This window comes from Cucurbita pepo, chromosome LG19 (genome assembly GCF_002806865.2).
Source record: "Cucurbita pepo subsp. pepo cultivar mu-cu-16 chromosome LG19, ASM280686v2, whole genome shotgun sequence".
Classification (NCBI taxonomy): Eukaryota; Viridiplantae; Streptophyta; class Magnoliopsida; order Cucurbitales; family Cucurbitaceae; genus Cucurbita; species Cucurbita pepo.
The window spans coordinates 5,398,594-5,417,323 of NC_036656.1; the positions used below are offsets into that span (position 1 = coordinate 5,398,594).

The following is an 18,730-nucleotide window of genomic DNA, read 5'->3' on the forward strand; positions in this document are numbered from 1 at the left end:
ATTTTTTATTTTTAGCCCCAAATATTGTCCGAATACAAGAAATGCATAATTATGTTGCCATATATGGCTCTGGGTGTGTTTAAATCGTGATCTTTTTCCTTTCCGGCCAGCGTTCTGTCAGAAACGGCTCAGCCCACCCTTTTGAGGAACCTTATTGATTTCCCTCGAATCTCTATTGATTTGCCAACAAATCTTATCATTCTACTTTCCCGAAATGCCATTTGACAATTAAAACAATGGGCGAATAAATTCTAACGCATAAACACTTTCAAATGAAGTTTCAAGTTTCTCCATGGCTTTACAGAGCAGAATTCGTTGGTTGTCCTGTAATGTCTTTCTCCTTCTTGGAGGAGCATTTCTGCTTTTCCTCTTTAATTCTAGCCTCTCCTCTACCTCTATATTTAAGCTTCCAACTTATGCGTTTACGGCCGGAGATCGATTCGTCGACGAGATTGACACGCCGGATCAAACCTTCTACGACGACCCGAAACTCAGTTACTCGATCGAGAGACGAATAAAGAATTGGGACCATAAACGGAAAGCATGGCTCAATCACCACCGCCGTCTCGCCGCTGGAGCAGACGAGCGGATATTGATGGTGACCGGATCACAGCCGGCGACGTGCAAGAACCCAATCGGCGATCACCTTCTTCTTAGACTTTTGAAGAACAAGATGGACCACTGCCGAATCCACGGCTACGATATTTTCTACAACAACGCATACTTACAGCCTCAAATGGACTCGTTTTGGGCCAAGCTCCCAATCATCCGAGCCACAATGATGGCCCATCCAGAAGTGGAGTGGATCTGGTGGATGGACTCGGACGCAGTGTTCACAGATATGGAGTTCAAGATTCCAATCGAGCGATACAAGAATCACAACCTGGTGGTTCACGGTTGGCCCAGTATGGTCTACGAGAAAGGAGATAATAAAAGCTGGACGGGCCTGAATGCTGGAGTATTCCTGATTAGAAATTGTCAATGGTCCATGGACTTAATGGACTCATGGGCCAAAATGGGCCCCCAATCTCCTGATTACAAAAAATGGGGCCCAATTCTAACGACGACGTTTAAGGACAAGCCATTTCCGCTTCCGGACGATCAGTCGGCTCTGATTTATTTGATTTCGATGGAAGGAAGGAAATGGGCGGACAAGGTTTATTTAGAAGGGGAGTATTATTTGGAGTCGTACTGGATTGGTATGGTAGGGTGGTATGATAACATCACCGCCCAGTACACGGAGATGGAGAAACGCGAGCCTAGTTTGAGGAGGAGACACGCAGAGAGAGTGAGCCGGTTCTATGGGGGTCTCAGAGAACCGGTTATTAAGAAAGCCGGACTTAGAAGTGGGGCCGGTCGGAGACCGTTCGTAACGCATTTCACGGGTTGTCAGCCGTGTAGTGGAAATCATAATCCCATGTATGATGGAGACACGTGTTGGCAGGAGATGGGAAGGGCTTTGAATTTCGCTGATAATCAGGTGCTTCGCACGTATGGTTTCTTGCACCAGGATTTGGATTCGTCGGCTGTTTATTCTGTACCGTTTGATTATCCCCATACTAATATCATCCACCAATGAGAGACTTCTACCTTTAACGTTGTTTAAAATGTTTTGCTTAGGCGAATGTTTCGAGGATATTAACATTGGTTACAATATGTATGTGTCAACTCTACCTTAAATAGCTACTTTTGTTTTTTGTTTTTTGTTTTTTTTTTATTCATATTTTAATTATAATTTTGCTTTTGCTTTTGCTTTTATTTTGAGAAATGCGTCGGCGTTGGGTCGTTAGGGCATCCAGCACAAGCATGGTCGGCTGCTTTTTTCAGACAGACAATTGTACATTTACATATGGTGCGTATTTAATTTTTTTGTTTGGTGCCCTAAAAAGATTGGAAATTTCTTTTTATATTATTCCTCCACATTATTGGAATGTTAAAAAACTGTAACATGTAACAGTTCCATCCCTTAAAGTTTTATAAAAATATTCAACAAATTTGTTATTAAAGTGTTATTAGGTAAATTTGGACAAAATTATAACGATTATTTGCTACCATCCAAGTTCACTTAGCGGATATTGTCTTATTTGGACTTTTCTTATGAACTTTCTCAAGATTTTAAAACACACATGCTACAGACAGTTTTTCATATTCTTATAATGCTTCGTTACCCTCTCCAACCAATGTTCACTCCTACATTATTGAACAAAAAGTCTAGCTCAAATTAGGTTGGTCAAGTCGACTCAAATTAAGTTGAAGTGGGTCGAGTCAACATATGTAGGTGTACGTCTTGTACTCCCATGACCCATTGAAGCTTAGACGATGTCCAGTGCAAATTTTTTCTAGACTAATTCAAATGAATGTAAATGAAACCGGCTAATCTTTGTATAAATAAATTATGAAAATATTATTAAAGGTGGTTTAAACTAGGAATCAAAATTCTCCACAATAGTATAATATTATCCCTAAAAAGTCTCGTACCAATAAAAATGTATTTCTTTACTTACAAAACCCTAAAAAAGCCTCATACCAACACGGGACTCACTCCCAACAATCCTCAACACTAACTTAAGTATCAAATTGTGTATATACAATTCTTCTTATTTCATAGTCACGATTTTATCTTCAATATATATATATATATATATATATATATATATCTCGAAAATCAACTATATTTAAATTCTATATAAAATTGAAACATTTTCGAGTTTGTAATTCCAAAATTTAAATTTTGTCTTTACAAGAAAGAAACAAAATTTGTTCGTCTCTTCGAAGACAACGATAAGCTTTTAATTTTATTTTCTTGGGTTGGTATGATTCACTATTTCCATTCTAAAATTCCCTTCCCATAATTTTATATTAAAAAACTTTTATACTATAGTGAAGTATGATTAAGAATTATAAATGGCTTTCAAGCTTATATATTTTGCAAAAATACATTTTTATGAACCAAATTTGCTAAACCCATTTCAACTCCTTCAATTAACAATTAAATTATTTATCCGTCTTAAAAGTACATAAAAAAAAAAAAAAAAAAAAAAAAAAAAAAAAAAAAAAAAAAAAAAAAAAAAAAAAAAAAAAAAAAAAACTATTTAATCTTTTTGGATTTGTTTTATCCTTATTTATATACCATAAATTGAAAATATTTAAATAATTAGTGAAATTTAAAAAAATAAAAAACTATTTGCAATAAAGTAGAAATCTGTGAAAAAAACGTGACAAGGACAGAACAGCAATAGTAAAAAGTTAAGTCACATATTACACATGGCAGCGTGTAGTCGGTTGGTTTTGAAACGGAGTCCGTCGAAGATTTTTCCGTCTTCCCAAATGCAAGCGGGAAATCCGGTCCTTTAGGGTATAAACAGAGCCCAATGGACACGTAGCCAAACACGTAGGGCGCCACCTCTGACGCTCTTCACGCACTTCATTTCCTCGCCGCTGTTCCTAATTTCAGCCTTTCCTGCAATTTCCACCGTTTCTAAACCGACGCTTTCCTCTTCCACAAACTTACGGTTCTTCACTCTCTGCTCCCTCACTCACTCACTCACTCACATGTTCCCTTCTTTAATTCCCTAACCCAACCACTTTTAAAGCGCCATGGTTGCCCCCGACTTCTCCAAGTCTCAGACCTCTTCTTCTCCCATGGCTAAACCCACTCTCCGCCATAAGGCCTCTGCCTGTCTCGCCGATGGGTTTCTCTTCCTTGGCGGCGCATTGGTTGCTCTGCTTCTCGTCTGGACCCTTTGGTCCTTCATTACCCCTTCTATTAACCCCTCTGATTTTGACTCCATTAACGCCCAATTGAACCCTCCTTCAGATGTTTCGTCTTCGCAGGGTTGCCATAGGGGTCCTTCTCTGGCCTACGACCCGCCGGATGTTACCTTCTATGATGATCCCAAATTAAGCTACTCCATCCAGAAGCCGATGAAGAATTGGGATGAGAAGCGCCGACAGTGGCTGAAGCGGCATCCCTCCTTTGCTTCCGGTGCTGGGGAGAGAGTGCTTCTTTTAACGGCGTCGCAGCCGGCGCCGTGCCGAAACCCCATCGGAGACCACTTGCTTCTGAGATTCTTTAAGAATAAAGTCGATTACTGCCGAATCCATGGCTATGATATCTTCTACAACAACGCGCTGCTACAGCCGGAAATGTTCGCGTATTGGGCGAAGCTGCCGGTGGTTCGAGCGGCGATGATAGCTCACCCAGAGGCCGAGTGGATCTGGTGGGTTGACTCGGATGCGATGTTCACCGACATGGAATTCAAGCTCCCACTCGAACGTTACAAAAACCACAACCTTATCGTCCATGGTTGGGCTCACCTGATTTATGATCGGAAAAGCTGGACAGGGCTCAACGCCGGCGTGTTTCTCATCAGAAATTGTCAGTGGTCCATGGACTTTATGGACGTGTGGGCCAGCATGGGCCCACAAACGCCCAATTACGAGAAGTGGGGACAGATTCTGAAATCGACGATCCCGGACAAGCTGTTCCCGGAGTCAGACGATCAGACGGGCCTAGTTTATTTACTGTACAAAGAGAAAGAGAAATGGGCGGACAAGATTTACTTAGAAGCGGAATACTATTTCGAAGGGTATTGGGAGGAGATCGTGACGACATTTGATAACATCACCGGGAAGTACACGGAGATGGAGAAAGGAGCAGGGGAGCTCCGGCGGCGACACGCGGAGAAGGTGAGCGAGCAATACGGTGCGTTTAGGGAGAAGTATTTGAAAGATGCTGGAAACGGGAAAGGGAGTTGGAGAAGGCCTTTTATCACACACTTCACAGGGTGTCAACCTTGCAGTGGGGATCATAATCAGATGTATTCTGGTGGATCTTGTTGGGATGGGATGCGTAAAGCTTTGAATTTCGCGGATAATCAAGTGCTTAGAAAGTATGGTTTCGTGCATCCGGATGCACTGGATCCCTCCGTCTCTGAAGTTCCTTATGATTACCCTGCCTAGATTGTCGTGTAAACACAAAAGACAAAGGTATGGATATTACCGTTCTTAAAGTAATACAGACTTGTCGTGATCTCTTAACAGTGTGTTCATATTTTGGGTTTTGAGTCAAATTTGGAGTCTTTTTATCTTAATCAGCCAAATTAGAGCTATGATTAGTTGGGTTTTGAATAATTTGAATCAAATTAGAAAGGGATTTGCAGATTATTGGAAAAGGAATGGGACAAAAGGGATAACAAATTTGGTTGTTTATGCTTAAATTAAAGTGGTTAATCAAAGAGTAATTAAAGGGGAGACATGATTTTAGTTTGATTTGCTTTCCCAGGGATTATGGCGATGCTTTTGAAAAGTGGGTCACTATGGTATTTGATTTTAATACTCCGCATAAACTTATGGCATGATTGAAGGATAATTTCCTCTTTTTTCTTTTTCTTTTGCTAAAAAAAAATAAAATAAAAAAATAGAAAGATAAGATTTTTCTACCATTTACCCAACTTTTGTCTAATTGAAGCATCATATTGTCGGGTGGTGCATGCGAGATTAATCTTTCTTTCTTTCTTTTTGGAATTAAAATTGTTAATACTATTATTCCATCAGCTTAATTTCGAAGAGTACCGACACGTTTGCCATATGTCGTAAGATATAAGCCACAACGACCTAAGAAACAGGAAATACATATTTATATGACAACAAAATATGAAGAGTAAGAATAAATAAGCAATACAATGAATGTTATCTCGAAGTAACCTTAGCCATATGTCACATTGACATGTCCCATTCCTCACTTTATCAAGAACGTCCGACAGTTTTTTTTTTTTTTTTAATTAAAAATTGGATTTGATAGGAAGTTTGTTTTAAAAAGACATTAAAACATAGGATATGATAGAGATAGATGATTGAATTGTTTTATTAGAGGTATGTGGGAATGAGCTTAATTTTAGCTTTCTCTATGTGAGCCCCATGCTACAATCATTGATTTGAAATTGAATCCAATTGTATTTGAATTTGAATTTCTAGAAATAAGGCATTAATTAATAAGTTTACGTACCACACTTATGGTTCTATAATGAGCAAGCCTAGTACTACTGTTAACATCAATGAATTAAATAATTATGATACAAAATGTTGCACAATGAGAATGACAATACTAATGCCTTCGAATTAAATAATATGTATATATAAGGAGAGAGAGGATATAGTATCGGCATGCAATAATTCAATATCAATTTTTAGTGTGTCGGTTACTATAATGCTTCAAAGATCTAAATACATTATTGTTGTAAAATATAAATTGATGGGGTGACATTAATGCTGTGGCCCTCGAAGTAGAAGCCAACCGTCGTATAAATTGGGTATAAATGCAAGTAATTCGACTGGGTGAATTAACCTGAATACTTGATCTTGTGAACTCTTCTTCTGAGAAATAATATCAATCACGAGTTACATGACAAGAAATATCTATAAGAATCTAAACAGTCTCAATGATACAGAAAACAATAGCAGTAAGCATCAAGCATGAAAATTAGATATACATCTTACACTGATGAAGAAAGATAGCCACTGAATAATCAACCAGGTAATATAGCCTCCAAAATTCTTCTACGGAAATGTCAAGGGTTCATAGCATTAGAATCATCTTCTTCGTCATCTCCCAATTCGTTGAACATGTATTGATTTTGGTACTCCATCAGGTACTGAGTTGATCTCTTGACATCTAAGAACAGATGGTAGACACGATTTATGTCCTCCATCTCCACAACCTTCCCTTTTCGTTTCTGACATGCCAGAGCAGCTGCTGTGATTAAATGGATGGCATATCTTAGTGATGTTTCTACGCCAATTGTGGTCAGAAGTCTCTTTGCCTCTTCAGACATTTCCACATCTTCCTCTTGAGATCTAATATCTAGAATCTTTCGTATTTCATCCTCGGTATAAGGTTGAGTACAAATTATAAGTAGACGATCAAGAAGATCAATAGGAATCCCGTGAGGGGATTTGTAATTAGTTCCTCGAATTGTGGTAATCCCTCTGTTAGTAGCAACGACAAGGATTGGAGCCATCTCATTCTCCAACGCACGATTAAGAAAAGAGAAGCACTCAATATCAAGTATATGAACCTCATCAATAAAGAGGACACCTGGAACTATCTCGGCCTTGCCTTCTTCCTTCCACTCAGCCACTTTGGTATCTATTTGTTCCCTTACTTCAGCTCGAATTTCTCCAGTATCACCGGTGAATAGAGCTAAGAAACCTTGTGTTCTGGAGATAAGGACAGTAAAATGAGAACATAAATCCCAGAAAAACCCAAAGGCAAATAATGAACTTATAACATAGCCAAGTTACATCATGAACAAGAAAGAATAGATGTGATAACCAACTTAAAGTCGGGAGTAGAGAAAAGACATTATGCTTGAGTGGAGAAAAGCAGTCACAAACAAATTGCCCAAAACTATGTCTTACACAACGTCGGTACGTAATTCAATTCTTCCGATCCTCAAAAACACCAAGGGAGAAAAGAAAGATCAATGGCTTGAAACATACAATATACGCATGTAACCGAGGGTAGAGACCATGGCAATATTATATGATATAGTAATCTGGTCGAACACTAGGTCATGTGAAACAGAGCTCATTCATTGAATCCCTCAAAGCTCCTTGAAATAACTAAAATTGAGACAGGACAAACTACATTTTGACTAGTAGTAGTGAAGGGAAAATTAACAACAAGAATAGGTCGATGTCACCTAAGCTCACTAAGCTAGATGTGCTTACAAAAGTTGGTCTGGGAACTAAGGAAGGTAGCTTTTGGGGAAACAAAAACCAGAGACACCCCAACATTGGTATATTATAGACATTTCATGATAAGTGAAAGCATAAGTGCAAAAAAGGAAGCCTTATGTCAACTTGACAAGTGAAAGCAGAATCAAATTTGCATCAATTACAAAAAAGAATGTAAGATGCAGAAGCTGAATAACCCTATATAAAGTTCAAAACTTCGTTAGTTTAGTTTTTCCCCCTTTTGGAGAAGAAAAAATCCATACAATAAAACCAACCACTACGCAAAAACATCCAGCTGCAATGTATTAGTGTGGTTTTGGTCGTATAGCTGAAAAATAATGCATTGCTGTTACCACCCCGTTGCATAGTTCGCAATAACAATTCAGCAAACGAGAACTTCATGAACCATCAAAGGGAATTCGATACACAATCCCGATTCTCAATTACTTATAACTTTAAACAAACTAAACCTTTCAAAATATTTCAATCCTACCATCATAAGTGCCAAAAATTTGCAGACATCAATCATTATACGAGAAGGACGATTTCAAGACCCATAATTCGATAAAATGGTTTAAATTTTGAAGGGAATGTAGAATAACCTGCTATTGATAACATCTATCTCATGGAGCGTGACACAATGCACAACCTCCTTCCGCTTTTGCAACTCGCCATCGGGGCACTGCACAAACTTTGTCTGAGGACCCATTGCATCGTAATCCCTGGACCTAGAGAAGGACCTCCCTAGCTTAGTAATTTTTCCGGATGCTTTATCGATCGCAATAACATCGCCGCTCTGCACCTTTTCCTTCCCCAATGCTTCAATCATCTTCGCCCCCAAATCATATACAGTCTCCATGTCTGTCGTTTTCAGAGTAAGCTTCCCGGTTTTCGACGCTGCCCCGGCAACCGCTGGCCTGTCTATTTGAACCTCAACGACCTCTCCTTCAATTATTTCGGTTTCTTCCTTTATTCGGACGCCAATAGCTTTACGAAAGGCCTGCATCAAGGCTTCAGTTTTGGACATTTCCAGAGAAAAGAGCTCACTGCCAGCCATCATTGCGAAAGGAGTTTCAAGGCCAAGGGACTTAGCCATGCCCATTGCAATTGCAGTCTTGCCAGTACCTGGCTGACCAGCGAGGAGAACAGCCCGACCGGCAATTTTTCCTTCTTTGATCATCTGAAGAATGACACCTGCGGACTTCCGAGCGGCGGTTTGGCCAACCATTCCCTCCGAAACGGCCCGTGGTTCAAGAGAGGAATCAAGGCCAAGGCCGCGGATGTGAGAGTGCGCCCCAATGCGCTCGATTCGCGTTAGGTCTCGGCTCTCCGAAAGCTTCAGCTCTGCCATGGTAAGAGAGGATGCTGGTAATTTGCTTGGATTGCAGAAGGAAGCGGAACAGAGCGCTAGGGTTAGGGTTCAGGGTTCAGGGTTTTGCAAGCTCAAAGAAACATTTCTCAATTGACGCTTGGAGGGTAATCATGTCAAAGGAGCATACAAATTGAGTCAATGTATCATTTTTGTACAAATTATATTATTTCTTAAATTATAAGTTTAATACAAATAATTTGTTTAATATATTTCTAAAAATTTAATTTTGATCAAATAATTTAATATTTAATAAACTTTTAAATAACTTCCAATAAATTATAAAAAAAATATAAAGTTTACGGTTTATATTTATTATTTTGAAATCTTAGGGAATATGGGAACAAAAAATTTCAATTTAGTTATAAACTTTGATTATTTTAATAATCTTTCATTTATGAGTGTAGAAGTAAATATTCATATTCATATTAAATTCTCCTTCTATATATTCTACTTTGACCTTTAATCTTTCAAATAATTTAAAAACAAAATATGAAAATTTTAAAAGCTTTAAATAATGACATTTTGGGTGTGTATACATCATATCAAATCTATATTGTTGGACTTTGATTTATAGAAAGAGTCAACTTAATTTTTTTTTTAAGAATTCGAAATAGTTTAGACTTTAATTTACGGAAATAGTCAATTTTAGTGAATTTTAATTTTTCAAAAGTTGAATTATATATATATATATATATATATAATTTGTACTAAAAAATTAATTGCAATTAGATATAAAAGTATATAATATTTTTCCAAATGAAGAAAACTTAATTGCAGTGGGATTGCTTATTTTCAGATTCATGAAAAATATTAAATTGTTACGGATAGATATTATTTTTACTTTATAATTAATTTTTATTTCAAATGGATGTTCCAGGTTTGTTAGAGAGGAGAATAAACCATCATTTATAGAGGTGCGAAAATCTTCGCAGGCCTTTTAAAGCTTGAGGGGAAGCGAAACGAAAAACTAAAGATGACAATATCTAAGTCCTTACATGCTTTTAATATTTGTTAAATTCCTTTTATTTCTTAAAATTGAATAAATTTTTAATAGAAATACAAAAATACCATATTTATAATTCTAACACGAATTAAATGGACCAAGAATTTCACCCTGTTTGGGCTTAATTTTCAATTCAATTTTACACCCGCCTTCTTCTATGAACAGCGTAGCTTCTACTTCTGGGATACGCACAAGTATTCCCCGCCTTGAAATCCTCTTCAAATTCATAACATTTCTCCTCATCGATTCTCCCAATCCCCACGCTCCGACTCCTCGGCACGATTCTCGGTTCCGCCATCGGCGATTTCCTCGCCACTTGGATTTCCAAATCAGGTTCCACCTTCTTCTCCAAGCTTCGGGTCGACGCCGCCCTCAGAAGCTCACCGTAGTCGTCGCCACCGCCGCGGCTGGAGGCAGTGGACCCCACGCTGTAGCTCTTAGGCAGATGAATCGGCATCTGACCGACCGGCCCACTCAGCGCCATCACATAATCCAGCTGGTTGGAACAGTCCGTCAGATTCCTGATGTAAAAATCTCGGACTTTTGACAGAAGCCGGGCGGAGGCTTTTACAAATTGCCTCAACTTGTTTCCTCCGCTAATCTTCTTCGTTTCACCGCCGTTTTTTAGCTCCATAATTGTTACTTTTTGGCACTCGCCGCCGTAGGCGTCGGAGAATCCGATCGCCGGGAATTGAGAAACTTCGAGTTGAGAATGGTGGCAGTGTTGGGTTTACGTGTATATATAGATACATTATAACCAATGCATCTTTTTATTTAATTAATATACATCGCTGTAATCTAATTAAACTAATTGTTTGATTTTTTTATTTTTAATCTCAATCTTACTCTGACTTTGTATACCATTGAAAATAAACCCCGATCAAATTAAATTTTAATTGAAGTTATATGTGGACAAAAATGGTATAATCCAAAAGTTTAATTCTTTAACAAAAATAAATTCCAAAACCCTTTAAATTATATATTTTAAAAATATTTATTTTTTAGTATAAGATGCATGCAAGTATTATTGGAACTCATTTCTTCTAATTTGTTTTATTTGAAATTGGAGTTGTTCTATGAAGAATATATGATACCGACAATATCTTATCTTACATATAATGAATAAGTCATAATATTTGACGTTTAAATTATATTAAGGGATTAGATTTATTAATTTATTCGTATTTAATAGGTCAACTAATTAAACAACAATAAAAATGCCCCTTAAACAAGCAATGAAGTTTGACCACTGATAAAGATGGGTTGAAACGGTGGGTAAAATTAAAATAATTTTTGAAGGGATAAGTACAATAACGTTGGTGGATAAATAAATTAATGACCTCACACTAATTATTTAAAAAGGGGGGAAAAAGTTGAATTAAATCTTTAAAAAATCCCTTCGCTATCAACATGAATCACTGTGAAGCCCAAACACTGTGGGCCTTATGTGGTGAGATTACAACGGCCCAATTAGTCTTTAATGGGCTTTTGGTGGGAACAAGAAGGGGATCGGCCCAAAAGTCCCAAGGCCCATAATTTGAAAGCATGTCATATTAAAGTTGATATTATTTTATTATGTAGATATGATATAAAAAGATGGTTGATATATTATTAAATAACGCCCCATCTTATCCATCTTCTGTCCCATGCCCATTGACTGAGACTTTAAAAGGTTTCGATAGCAGGATTGGTCAAAAGAAGAAATTGGAAAATAAAATAAAATATAAATAAATAACCACACTCAACTTTGAATACTCTAGTTTTATTTCAAGAATTAAAATTTTAATATGTATTTAAAATACAAATTTGTTGGAGAATACATGAAGAAATAAAAAGTAGAGAATTCAATCCCGTTTCTATGAGAGTCAAAGCTCCAAATCCAATTTTACAAGGAAAAAATAAGAGAAAAAAAAAAAGAAAAAAAGAAGCCATTTCTGATTGTTAAGGATGCTGTGTCGGCAAAGGACAAAAGAGAGGCGGCTGACCGGTCTGGTTTCTTCCATGCGTTAAAGCCTTCTCCAGCTGAACCTTCGCAGCAGCGCCTTCCACACGCACTATTACTTAATTTTAAAATTTGTGTTCATTGAATTTTGCTCAATCATTGTGTAAAATCACTCGATCAATACGCTATCGCAGGGGGCGACCCTCAATTATTCAATAAAAGTAACAATAATTTGAAGTCAAACAATACGGTTCGGTGTGATTCAACTAATATCAAATTTAGTGTCATCATAAATATATAAAGGCATTTTTTCTATAATGTTAATTTAGAATCATACATGTATGATGATAGATTGAAATGTTGTAAGTTGCTAAACTAACTGTCTTCTAGTCTAAAAAGTACATAATGATTAGATGACTTACAATTTATTAGCATAATAGGAACCCAAACTCGTATCGAACTGATTTGTACAATAATTATCACCTTGTGTTTTAATCCACAAAGTTTTGGTTCAAATAACATATAAAGCCTAAATTGTGGGAGTGTTTTCTTGGTTCAAGTAATTGGAGCCCATACCCCTTATGATGGATGAGAATCAGACAAAAGCAAGATATTTGAATGTTGACTTTGTTTTCTGACACAAACGCCGCCGTTTTTGGGCTGTTTCAAAATCTCTATATAAATGGCAGCTTTTCAGGTTTCTTTGCTCAGTTGCCTACTTGGATTTTAATAAACTCATCTGTTATCTTGCAAATACTTACCCAATTGATATGGAGGCATTTTGTGCTTATGCTTCTTCTTCTTCTTCGTCTTCCTCGACCTTTTTGCCTAAAAAAAAAGGGCAATCGGAGCACGTGAGGAGAGAAGTTTCAAGCTATTCCAACGATCTTCTCTGTGTTCGAAAGCCAATATCAAAACCCTGGAAGAAGCCGGCGATTGCGCCACTGCCACCGACTCGCCCCAGGGTCTACAAAGTGGACTCACTTAAATTCAAAGATTTGGTTCAGAAACTCACCGGCTTGCCTGAGCTCCCATCTCCACGCCTCCAAAAAATGGCTCCGCCGCCTCTTCATATTGCCCCCCGCCAAGGTTCCGGCACCGCCGTGGAAGCCACCCCATTTCTCCATCCGTCGCCGGTGAAGCTGGATGAGGCGTTGGACGGTGGCAGCTTTCTTGAGCTGAATTTGTCGCCCTTCAACAAAAATTGGTTCTCGTTCCCTGCTTTGAGCCCCGGAAGCCTTGCCATTTTCGATGCAATTTAGATCTACGGATTATAATTCTTAAATTCTGTTTCAAATAATAAAGAAAATTAAAGACCGACCGTGCTTGGTAATGTAATCAAAATAACAGACATGCGGAGATCATGGGTACCGTCCGCAGGTTGTTCCAATATTATTTATATTTCTCACAAAATTTCTTTGAAAAGATATATATTGTTGTACAAATTTCAGGTAATTTAGGAAAATGATCGTAAGTTTATAAATAAATAATAAAAGTATTTTTGGAAGACCAAAACAAAGTCACGAGAGCTTATGTTCAAAGGGGATAATATCATACCATTGTGGAGAGTCATGTTCGTCTAAGATGGTATCAGAGTCATTCCCTAAACTTAGTCGTGTCAATAAATTGGTAAATCCTCAAATTTCGAACAAAGGGCTTCAAAAGAAAACACAGCCTAACATTGTATCAGAGCCATGCCCTAAACATAGTCGTGCAATAAATTGATAAATCCTCAAATATTGAACGGAGGACTCCAAAAGAAAATGAGTCGAGCCTCCCCTTAGCCAATGTGGGACTTTCATCATCCAACACCTCCCCTCGAACAAAATGCGTCTCCCCTTAATCGAGGCTCGACTCCTTTAGAGTGGTGTGTGTCTAACATATCTTACTCTATAAAACGCAGCCAAAAATATATTATAGTTTATCGCCATCTTAAATTTTTAATGAATAATGATAATAAAACTTTATTTAAAATTACATTAATTTAACCTTTCCTATTTCAAATCCTTAACCCTATTTTTTCTTATTATACTGTCTTTTTCCTGATTTACTCAAAATTTATTATTTATTATTTAGAAAAGATATTAATTTATGTTATGCAGTGAAGAAAGATAAACGTGAAACGACAGCGTATCATAAAACATAGGAAAAGAATAACAGCGTATTATTGTTACAAGAACAGAATTTAAAAGAGAAAACAAAAAGTATTTAATTTAAGGAAGGAAAAAACAGAAAACAAAAAATAAACATTTTTTTTATTGGGTGTATGATTGGTTTGGGTTGGAAAGAGAGGCCCTGAAACGGTAATGGGCAACGTGGGCCATGTGCAGGCCCAGGCAGTGGTTTAACGACGTCGTTGATGGACAATGGCCAACTGGCTTGGTTTCGATGGAAGAAGAAACTGAACACCGAGAAGTCATCTTCTATTGAGGAAGCTCCTTCAGTTCCCACTTTCCAAGCTTCGATCGTCTACAGCTTCTGCATTTGGATAAACAATGTCGTGGTTGGCAAGATCCATTGCGAATTCCTTGAAGCTTGATGACGATGATGTAGATGACGTGAATGCCGGTGGCAACCCCAAATCACCGTTCAACTCCGATTCCATATCTGATCAATACCACCAGACAGATTCTCCCTCTCGATCGTCGTCGTCGTCTTCTTCTTCTTCTTCTTCTTCTTCTTCGACTCCTACTGCTAGAGGCGTCAAAGAGGATTTGTCCGAGCTGAAAAATACCCTAACCCGCAATTTCTGGGGTGTCGCCTCTTTCCTCGCCCCTACGCCGGAACATTCTGCTTCACATTCTCAAGTCTCTGATCCGAAACCTAATGGACTGCTTGATAAATCAGCAACCGACAATCCATCTAGTCCTAAATTGTCTGAAGAAGATCTAATTGCTGGGATTCGCAATGATTTCGCGGAAATTAGCGGGAAATTTAGGACTGGGATCTCGAAGCTGTCGAACACCAAGACTGTATCGGAGATCTCCAAGATTGCTTCCAATTTCCTTCAGTTTGGATCAGATGAATCTTTGGAGAATTATGATGTGGGAAGTGCGGTTGGTGTAACAGAGGAGGTCCTGATATTCGTGAGGAATATCGTCCTGCATCCTGAGACCTGGTTGGACTTTCCTCTTCCTTATGACGACGATTCTGACGGTACCTTTCGTTTTCTATCTGATAGTTTCTTCGTTGCTCAATTGAATGTTTCTTTTTTCTGGATAGAAATCTTCGATGCTTAGCATGGTATTATGTCAATATATTCAGTAAGTTTATCTAAAATTTGAGTGAAAATATTACGGACGTGCTTCTGGCCGAATATCTTGAGCTTCTCTTATTCATTTTACAGCAATAATACTTCTTGTTAACCTTATTAGTTGCCTCACTCTTTCATGTCTAGATAGATTTATCAGCAGACTGACATTAATTTTAGACTAACATATTTTCACATATTTGGTTACTCGTAAATAGATCTGGAGTTATCTGATGCCCAGCAAGAACATGCTTTAGCTGTTGAGCATCTTGTTCCAAGATTGGCTGCTTTGAGGATTGAATTTTGTCCTCAATACATGAGCGAAGATTGCTTTTGGATGATCTACTTTGTACTCTTACATCCTAGACTTAGCAAGCACGATGCTGAACTTCTGTCAACACCCCAAGTAAGTTCGGACCTTACACTATTCCTGTATGCCACTCAACGGGTGAATTCTTTCATTATCTAATTTTTAAGGGTTTAAAATTTTGGATGCTTATTACGTAGATAAACAAAACTTTTGTAGTTTCAGTATAGCAAATGTGCAAATTTATTTATGCGCATGTATGAAAAGTGAGCTTTCATTGAGAAAAATGAAAAAAATGAGAGGGAGAAACAAAAAGGGGAAAGCCTTAGACAATAGGAGTCAGAAAACAACTACTACCTAGTTAGTACGTGATGGGAAGGGGAAGGAATATTTTGTATATGAGATCATTGGGTCCCTCTAGGTAATTCATTTGTTGCTTTGTAGTTTAAAGTAGGTGAGGTAGAGGAAAAAGACAACGTGTTTTGCAGTACCTCTATTTGGTGTTCTTCTGGAATAGCAAACTTTTATTCCCATCGAATATTTGATCAACGTCCTTGGTTATAGAAATCCGAAAGGAGAAATTGAGCCTCGGGGGACGAATTTTAGTTTAATATGGTAGATAGGGATGCTATCGGAAAACTTGAGTTCTAAGAGTATATATTTTTATATCTATGATGGAATGACTGGAGTATATGTATTCTTCTGCTCGGAGATCACCAGAGAAAATTGTAAAATGGAAAGTCGCAGTTAGTGATGAGTGCATAACATCCTAACGTAGAAATCTAATTGTTCTTTTAACGTCGTGAACATGTTGGAGATTTGCGTAGGATAAGTCATGGTCACATTTAAGTGAGAAAAGGAATTGTAGTTTTATTAAGTTTCATTAAGTCTAAGAGCGTTCACAGTTTACATGAAGGAACTAAGTAAGAAATAAACAAAAACTAAACATGAAGTGTTACGGAACAGACATAAATTTCATTGGAAAAAACTCAATAAGTGGATGTAATTGGTGTCCTTTTGATTATACATTTATCATTGGAATCTATTGTTTCCTCCTTAAAAAAGTCTTTATAGGATCCTTTTTTGCTTTAATTTCANCCCCCCCCCCCCCCCAATTATTTATTATTTTTTTTTGAAGAAAAATTCTTTAGCTTGGATTGAGAGAACATGTTTTTTAGTGCTTTCAGACCTCCCTTCCTTTGTCCTATCCTTTTTAGCCATCCTACTAGGGACGACATCAAGCTTAATTTCATCTCACTTACCCAAGAGGCGAGCTAGTATGCTATTTTTGTTATCCCTTGAAACTTCCATGTAATGGCATGGGGCTCACGATGGCCCACTGCATGCCTTACCATCCTTCAAGATGAAACCCTGACGACACCTGATCCTGTACCTTACACATCTCCCTCAACTTCCCCTCGAGTTGAAAGCCAAAGATGACAGTCTTTGCATAGGAGTTTTGCCCTTCTCCAGCCGCCTCATAACCTCTAATGCTAGAACATTAGTCTCCTAATTCAGAGTTATCCTCAATTTTGCTATACCATTAAAATACCCTTTTCCCAGGCTCGATAATGCCAGATGGTGTAATTGTTCTTTTAAAAGGAGACACGAGCCCATACTACTGGTTTGTTGCTCACTCTACTTTCTGGGTTTTAGTGAAGTGAACACATGTAACAGGTAAGAGGTGTTCCTTTAGGATAAATTCTCTTCCTTAATTTCAAGATTCTCTAGGGTTTCGGACGATCAAAGTTAAGAGTCAATGGTTCGGTCTGTTGAATGGTCAATTATTGTTAATGTAAAAATAGTCTAGCCTGGCGTGGATATGCTCTAGCCATATGCCTTTGTCTATTCATCAAGTAGCTGGCTTCAAAAAGCTTGGCTGATTTTTTCTCAGTTGAAAGAAGAAAGCAATGGCCATGATGCTGAAATGTTAGCCTTGTTCGTAGTTGTATTTCCTTCTTTGGAGAAATAAAATTTTCTTTTGACTTGGAAAATTAGCTTTCTTGTCCTTGTGGGTACTTTGTTATATAGGAAGCAGTTCATCAAATGTTAGTTTGGTGATTATATATGTAATATTTTCCAAGTAGGCATCAGGGTTGCTATAATTATCTAGTTGCTGTTTCCTAGTCTGCATGACTAATCGAAATTTGTATGACCATATATATAGATCCTAGAAGCCAGAGCACAACTTCATGAATTACAACAACGAACCAAGGTACAGATGGAACCTCAGATATCTAGAAACATCTCTACTAGTTCAAAAGGATCTTCTGATTCATCAAATGAGGAGCATCTCTCTGTGCCACCCAGAGATCAATCTGAACCACTCTTTCTTCAGAAACCCCCTGATGGTGCCGCCCCTTCCTTAATGGTGCCCGATGTTGAGACCGATAAGCATCCAATTAAGAACGTGGAAATTCAAGTTGTAGACAAGCCTGTCATTGAGGAAACACCCTTGCGAACCGCAGTTGAACATCCCCACTCTGGTCCTTCCAAAGTTTTTGATGACATATACGTGGATGATGGAGATGATTGGTTGAAGGAGGAGACTCCTGAGATTGATGGTGTTAGTGTAACTAACATCCCTATTGGGAATGACGAGGACGTATCATTTAGTGATCTTGAGGATGACGACCAGGGAGTGCCAGTGTATCATAAGAAGGTTGCATCAAGCTCTGACTCTTCGACTAAAGATTCCCGAGATTGGGTTCAGCTTAGCCGGAGTTCTGGTGATTCAGACAAGGATACAAACACCATAGAAACGAAGCATGTTGGATCCGGGCAGGTAGGCACCCGCAAGGAATCAAGTGACTGGCTTAATGTCGATGACATTGATTCAATGTGACAACTCCATGAAAATCTTCAATCTGCTTATTTTCATAGAATGTTATCTCCAATGTATATCTTGTGTTCTCTATATATGAAGCAAGCATTTGGGAACTATGTTATGATATCTCTGTATATAGACAAACTTGTAAACTCAAAATTCATCAAATAATGAATGGCTTTGTTATAATTACTATGATATCATTTTACTTTTGCAACTCGTTGTCTTTTTAACCAAATGGTATGGAGCTCATTTAAGACCCGTGTAATTTTGTTATGAATTGTTCTGTCAT

The 18,730-nt window shown here is 37.9% G+C and overlaps 6 protein-coding genes across 8 annotated transcripts; 4 read left to right on the plus strand and 2 right to left on the minus strand.

Annotated features, from left to right (window-relative positions):
- The first annotated feature begins 20 nt into the window (after positions 1 to 20).
- On the plus strand, positions 21 to 1,833 carry LOC111780993 (glycosyltransferase 6-like). Of its 2 annotated transcripts, XR_002812936.1 has the most exons (2): positions 21 to 1,657; positions 1,791 to 1,833. XR_002812936.1 is itself a non-coding variant. In XM_023661383.1 (1 exon), exon 1 carries the CDS (start codon positions 293 to 295, stop codon positions 1,577 to 1,579), a length of 1,287 nt encoding a protein of 428 aa, XP_023517151.1. In that variant the 5' UTR covers positions 21 to 292; the 3' UTR covers positions 1,580 to 1,708. The 2 variants fall into 2 exon arrangements, 1 of the variants encoding a protein (XP_023517151.1); XM_023661383.1 differs by lacking the exon at positions 1,791 to 1,833 and having other exon boundaries at positions 21 to 1,708.
- A 1,390-nt stretch (positions 1,834 to 3,223) lies between these two features.
- Positions 3,224 to 5,161, plus strand: LOC111782166 (putative glycosyltransferase 7). The gene has a single exon (XM_023662974.1). It carries the CDS (start codon positions 3,598 to 3,600, stop codon positions 4,960 to 4,962), a length of 1,365 nt encoding a protein of 454 aa, XP_023518742.1. The 5' UTR covers positions 3,224 to 3,597; the 3' UTR covers positions 4,963 to 5,161.
- A 1,124-nt stretch (positions 5,162 to 6,285) lies between these two features.
- On the minus strand, positions 6,286 to 9,211 carry LOC111782222 (ruvB-like 2). Of its 2 annotated transcripts, XR_002813070.1 has the most exons (3): positions 8,340 to 9,211; positions 6,499 to 7,218; positions 6,286 to 6,375 (listed from the first exon to the last, which is right to left on the minus strand). XR_002813070.1 is itself a non-coding variant. In XM_023663049.1 (2 exons), exons 1-2 carry the CDS (start codon positions 9,086 to 9,088, stop codon positions 6,570 to 6,572), a joined length of 1,398 nt encoding a protein of 465 aa, XP_023518817.1. In that variant the 5' UTR covers positions 9,089 to 9,211; the 3' UTR covers positions 6,400 to 6,569. The 2 variants fall into 2 exon arrangements, 1 of the variants encoding a protein (XP_023518817.1); XM_023663049.1 differs by lacking the exon at positions 6,286 to 6,375 and having other exon boundaries at positions 6,400 to 7,218.
- A 1,040-nt stretch (positions 9,212 to 10,251) lies between these two features.
- Positions 10,252 to 10,746, minus strand: LOC111781673. The gene has a single exon (XM_023662360.1). It carries the CDS (start codon positions 10,744 to 10,746, stop codon positions 10,252 to 10,254), a length of 495 nt encoding a protein of 164 aa, XP_023518128.1.
- Positions 10,747 to 12,824: 2,078 nt separating this feature from the next.
- On the plus strand, positions 12,825 to 13,362 carry LOC111781674. The gene has a single exon (XM_023662361.1). It carries the CDS (start codon positions 12,825 to 12,827, stop codon positions 13,314 to 13,316), a length of 492 nt encoding a protein of 163 aa, XP_023518129.1. The 3' UTR covers positions 13,317 to 13,362.
- Positions 13,363 to 14,344: 982 nt separating this feature from the next.
- Positions 14,345 to 18,633, plus strand: LOC111781738. Its single transcript, XM_023662428.1, has 3 exons — positions 14,345 to 15,210; positions 15,523 to 15,710; positions 17,779 to 18,633. The coding sequence occupies exons 1-3, from the start codon at positions 14,550 to 14,552 to the stop codon at positions 18,454 to 18,456; spliced, it is 1,527 nt and encodes a 508-aa protein (XP_023518196.1). The 5' UTR covers positions 14,345 to 14,549; the 3' UTR covers positions 18,457 to 18,633.
- Positions 18,634 to 18,730: the final 97 nt, after the last annotated feature.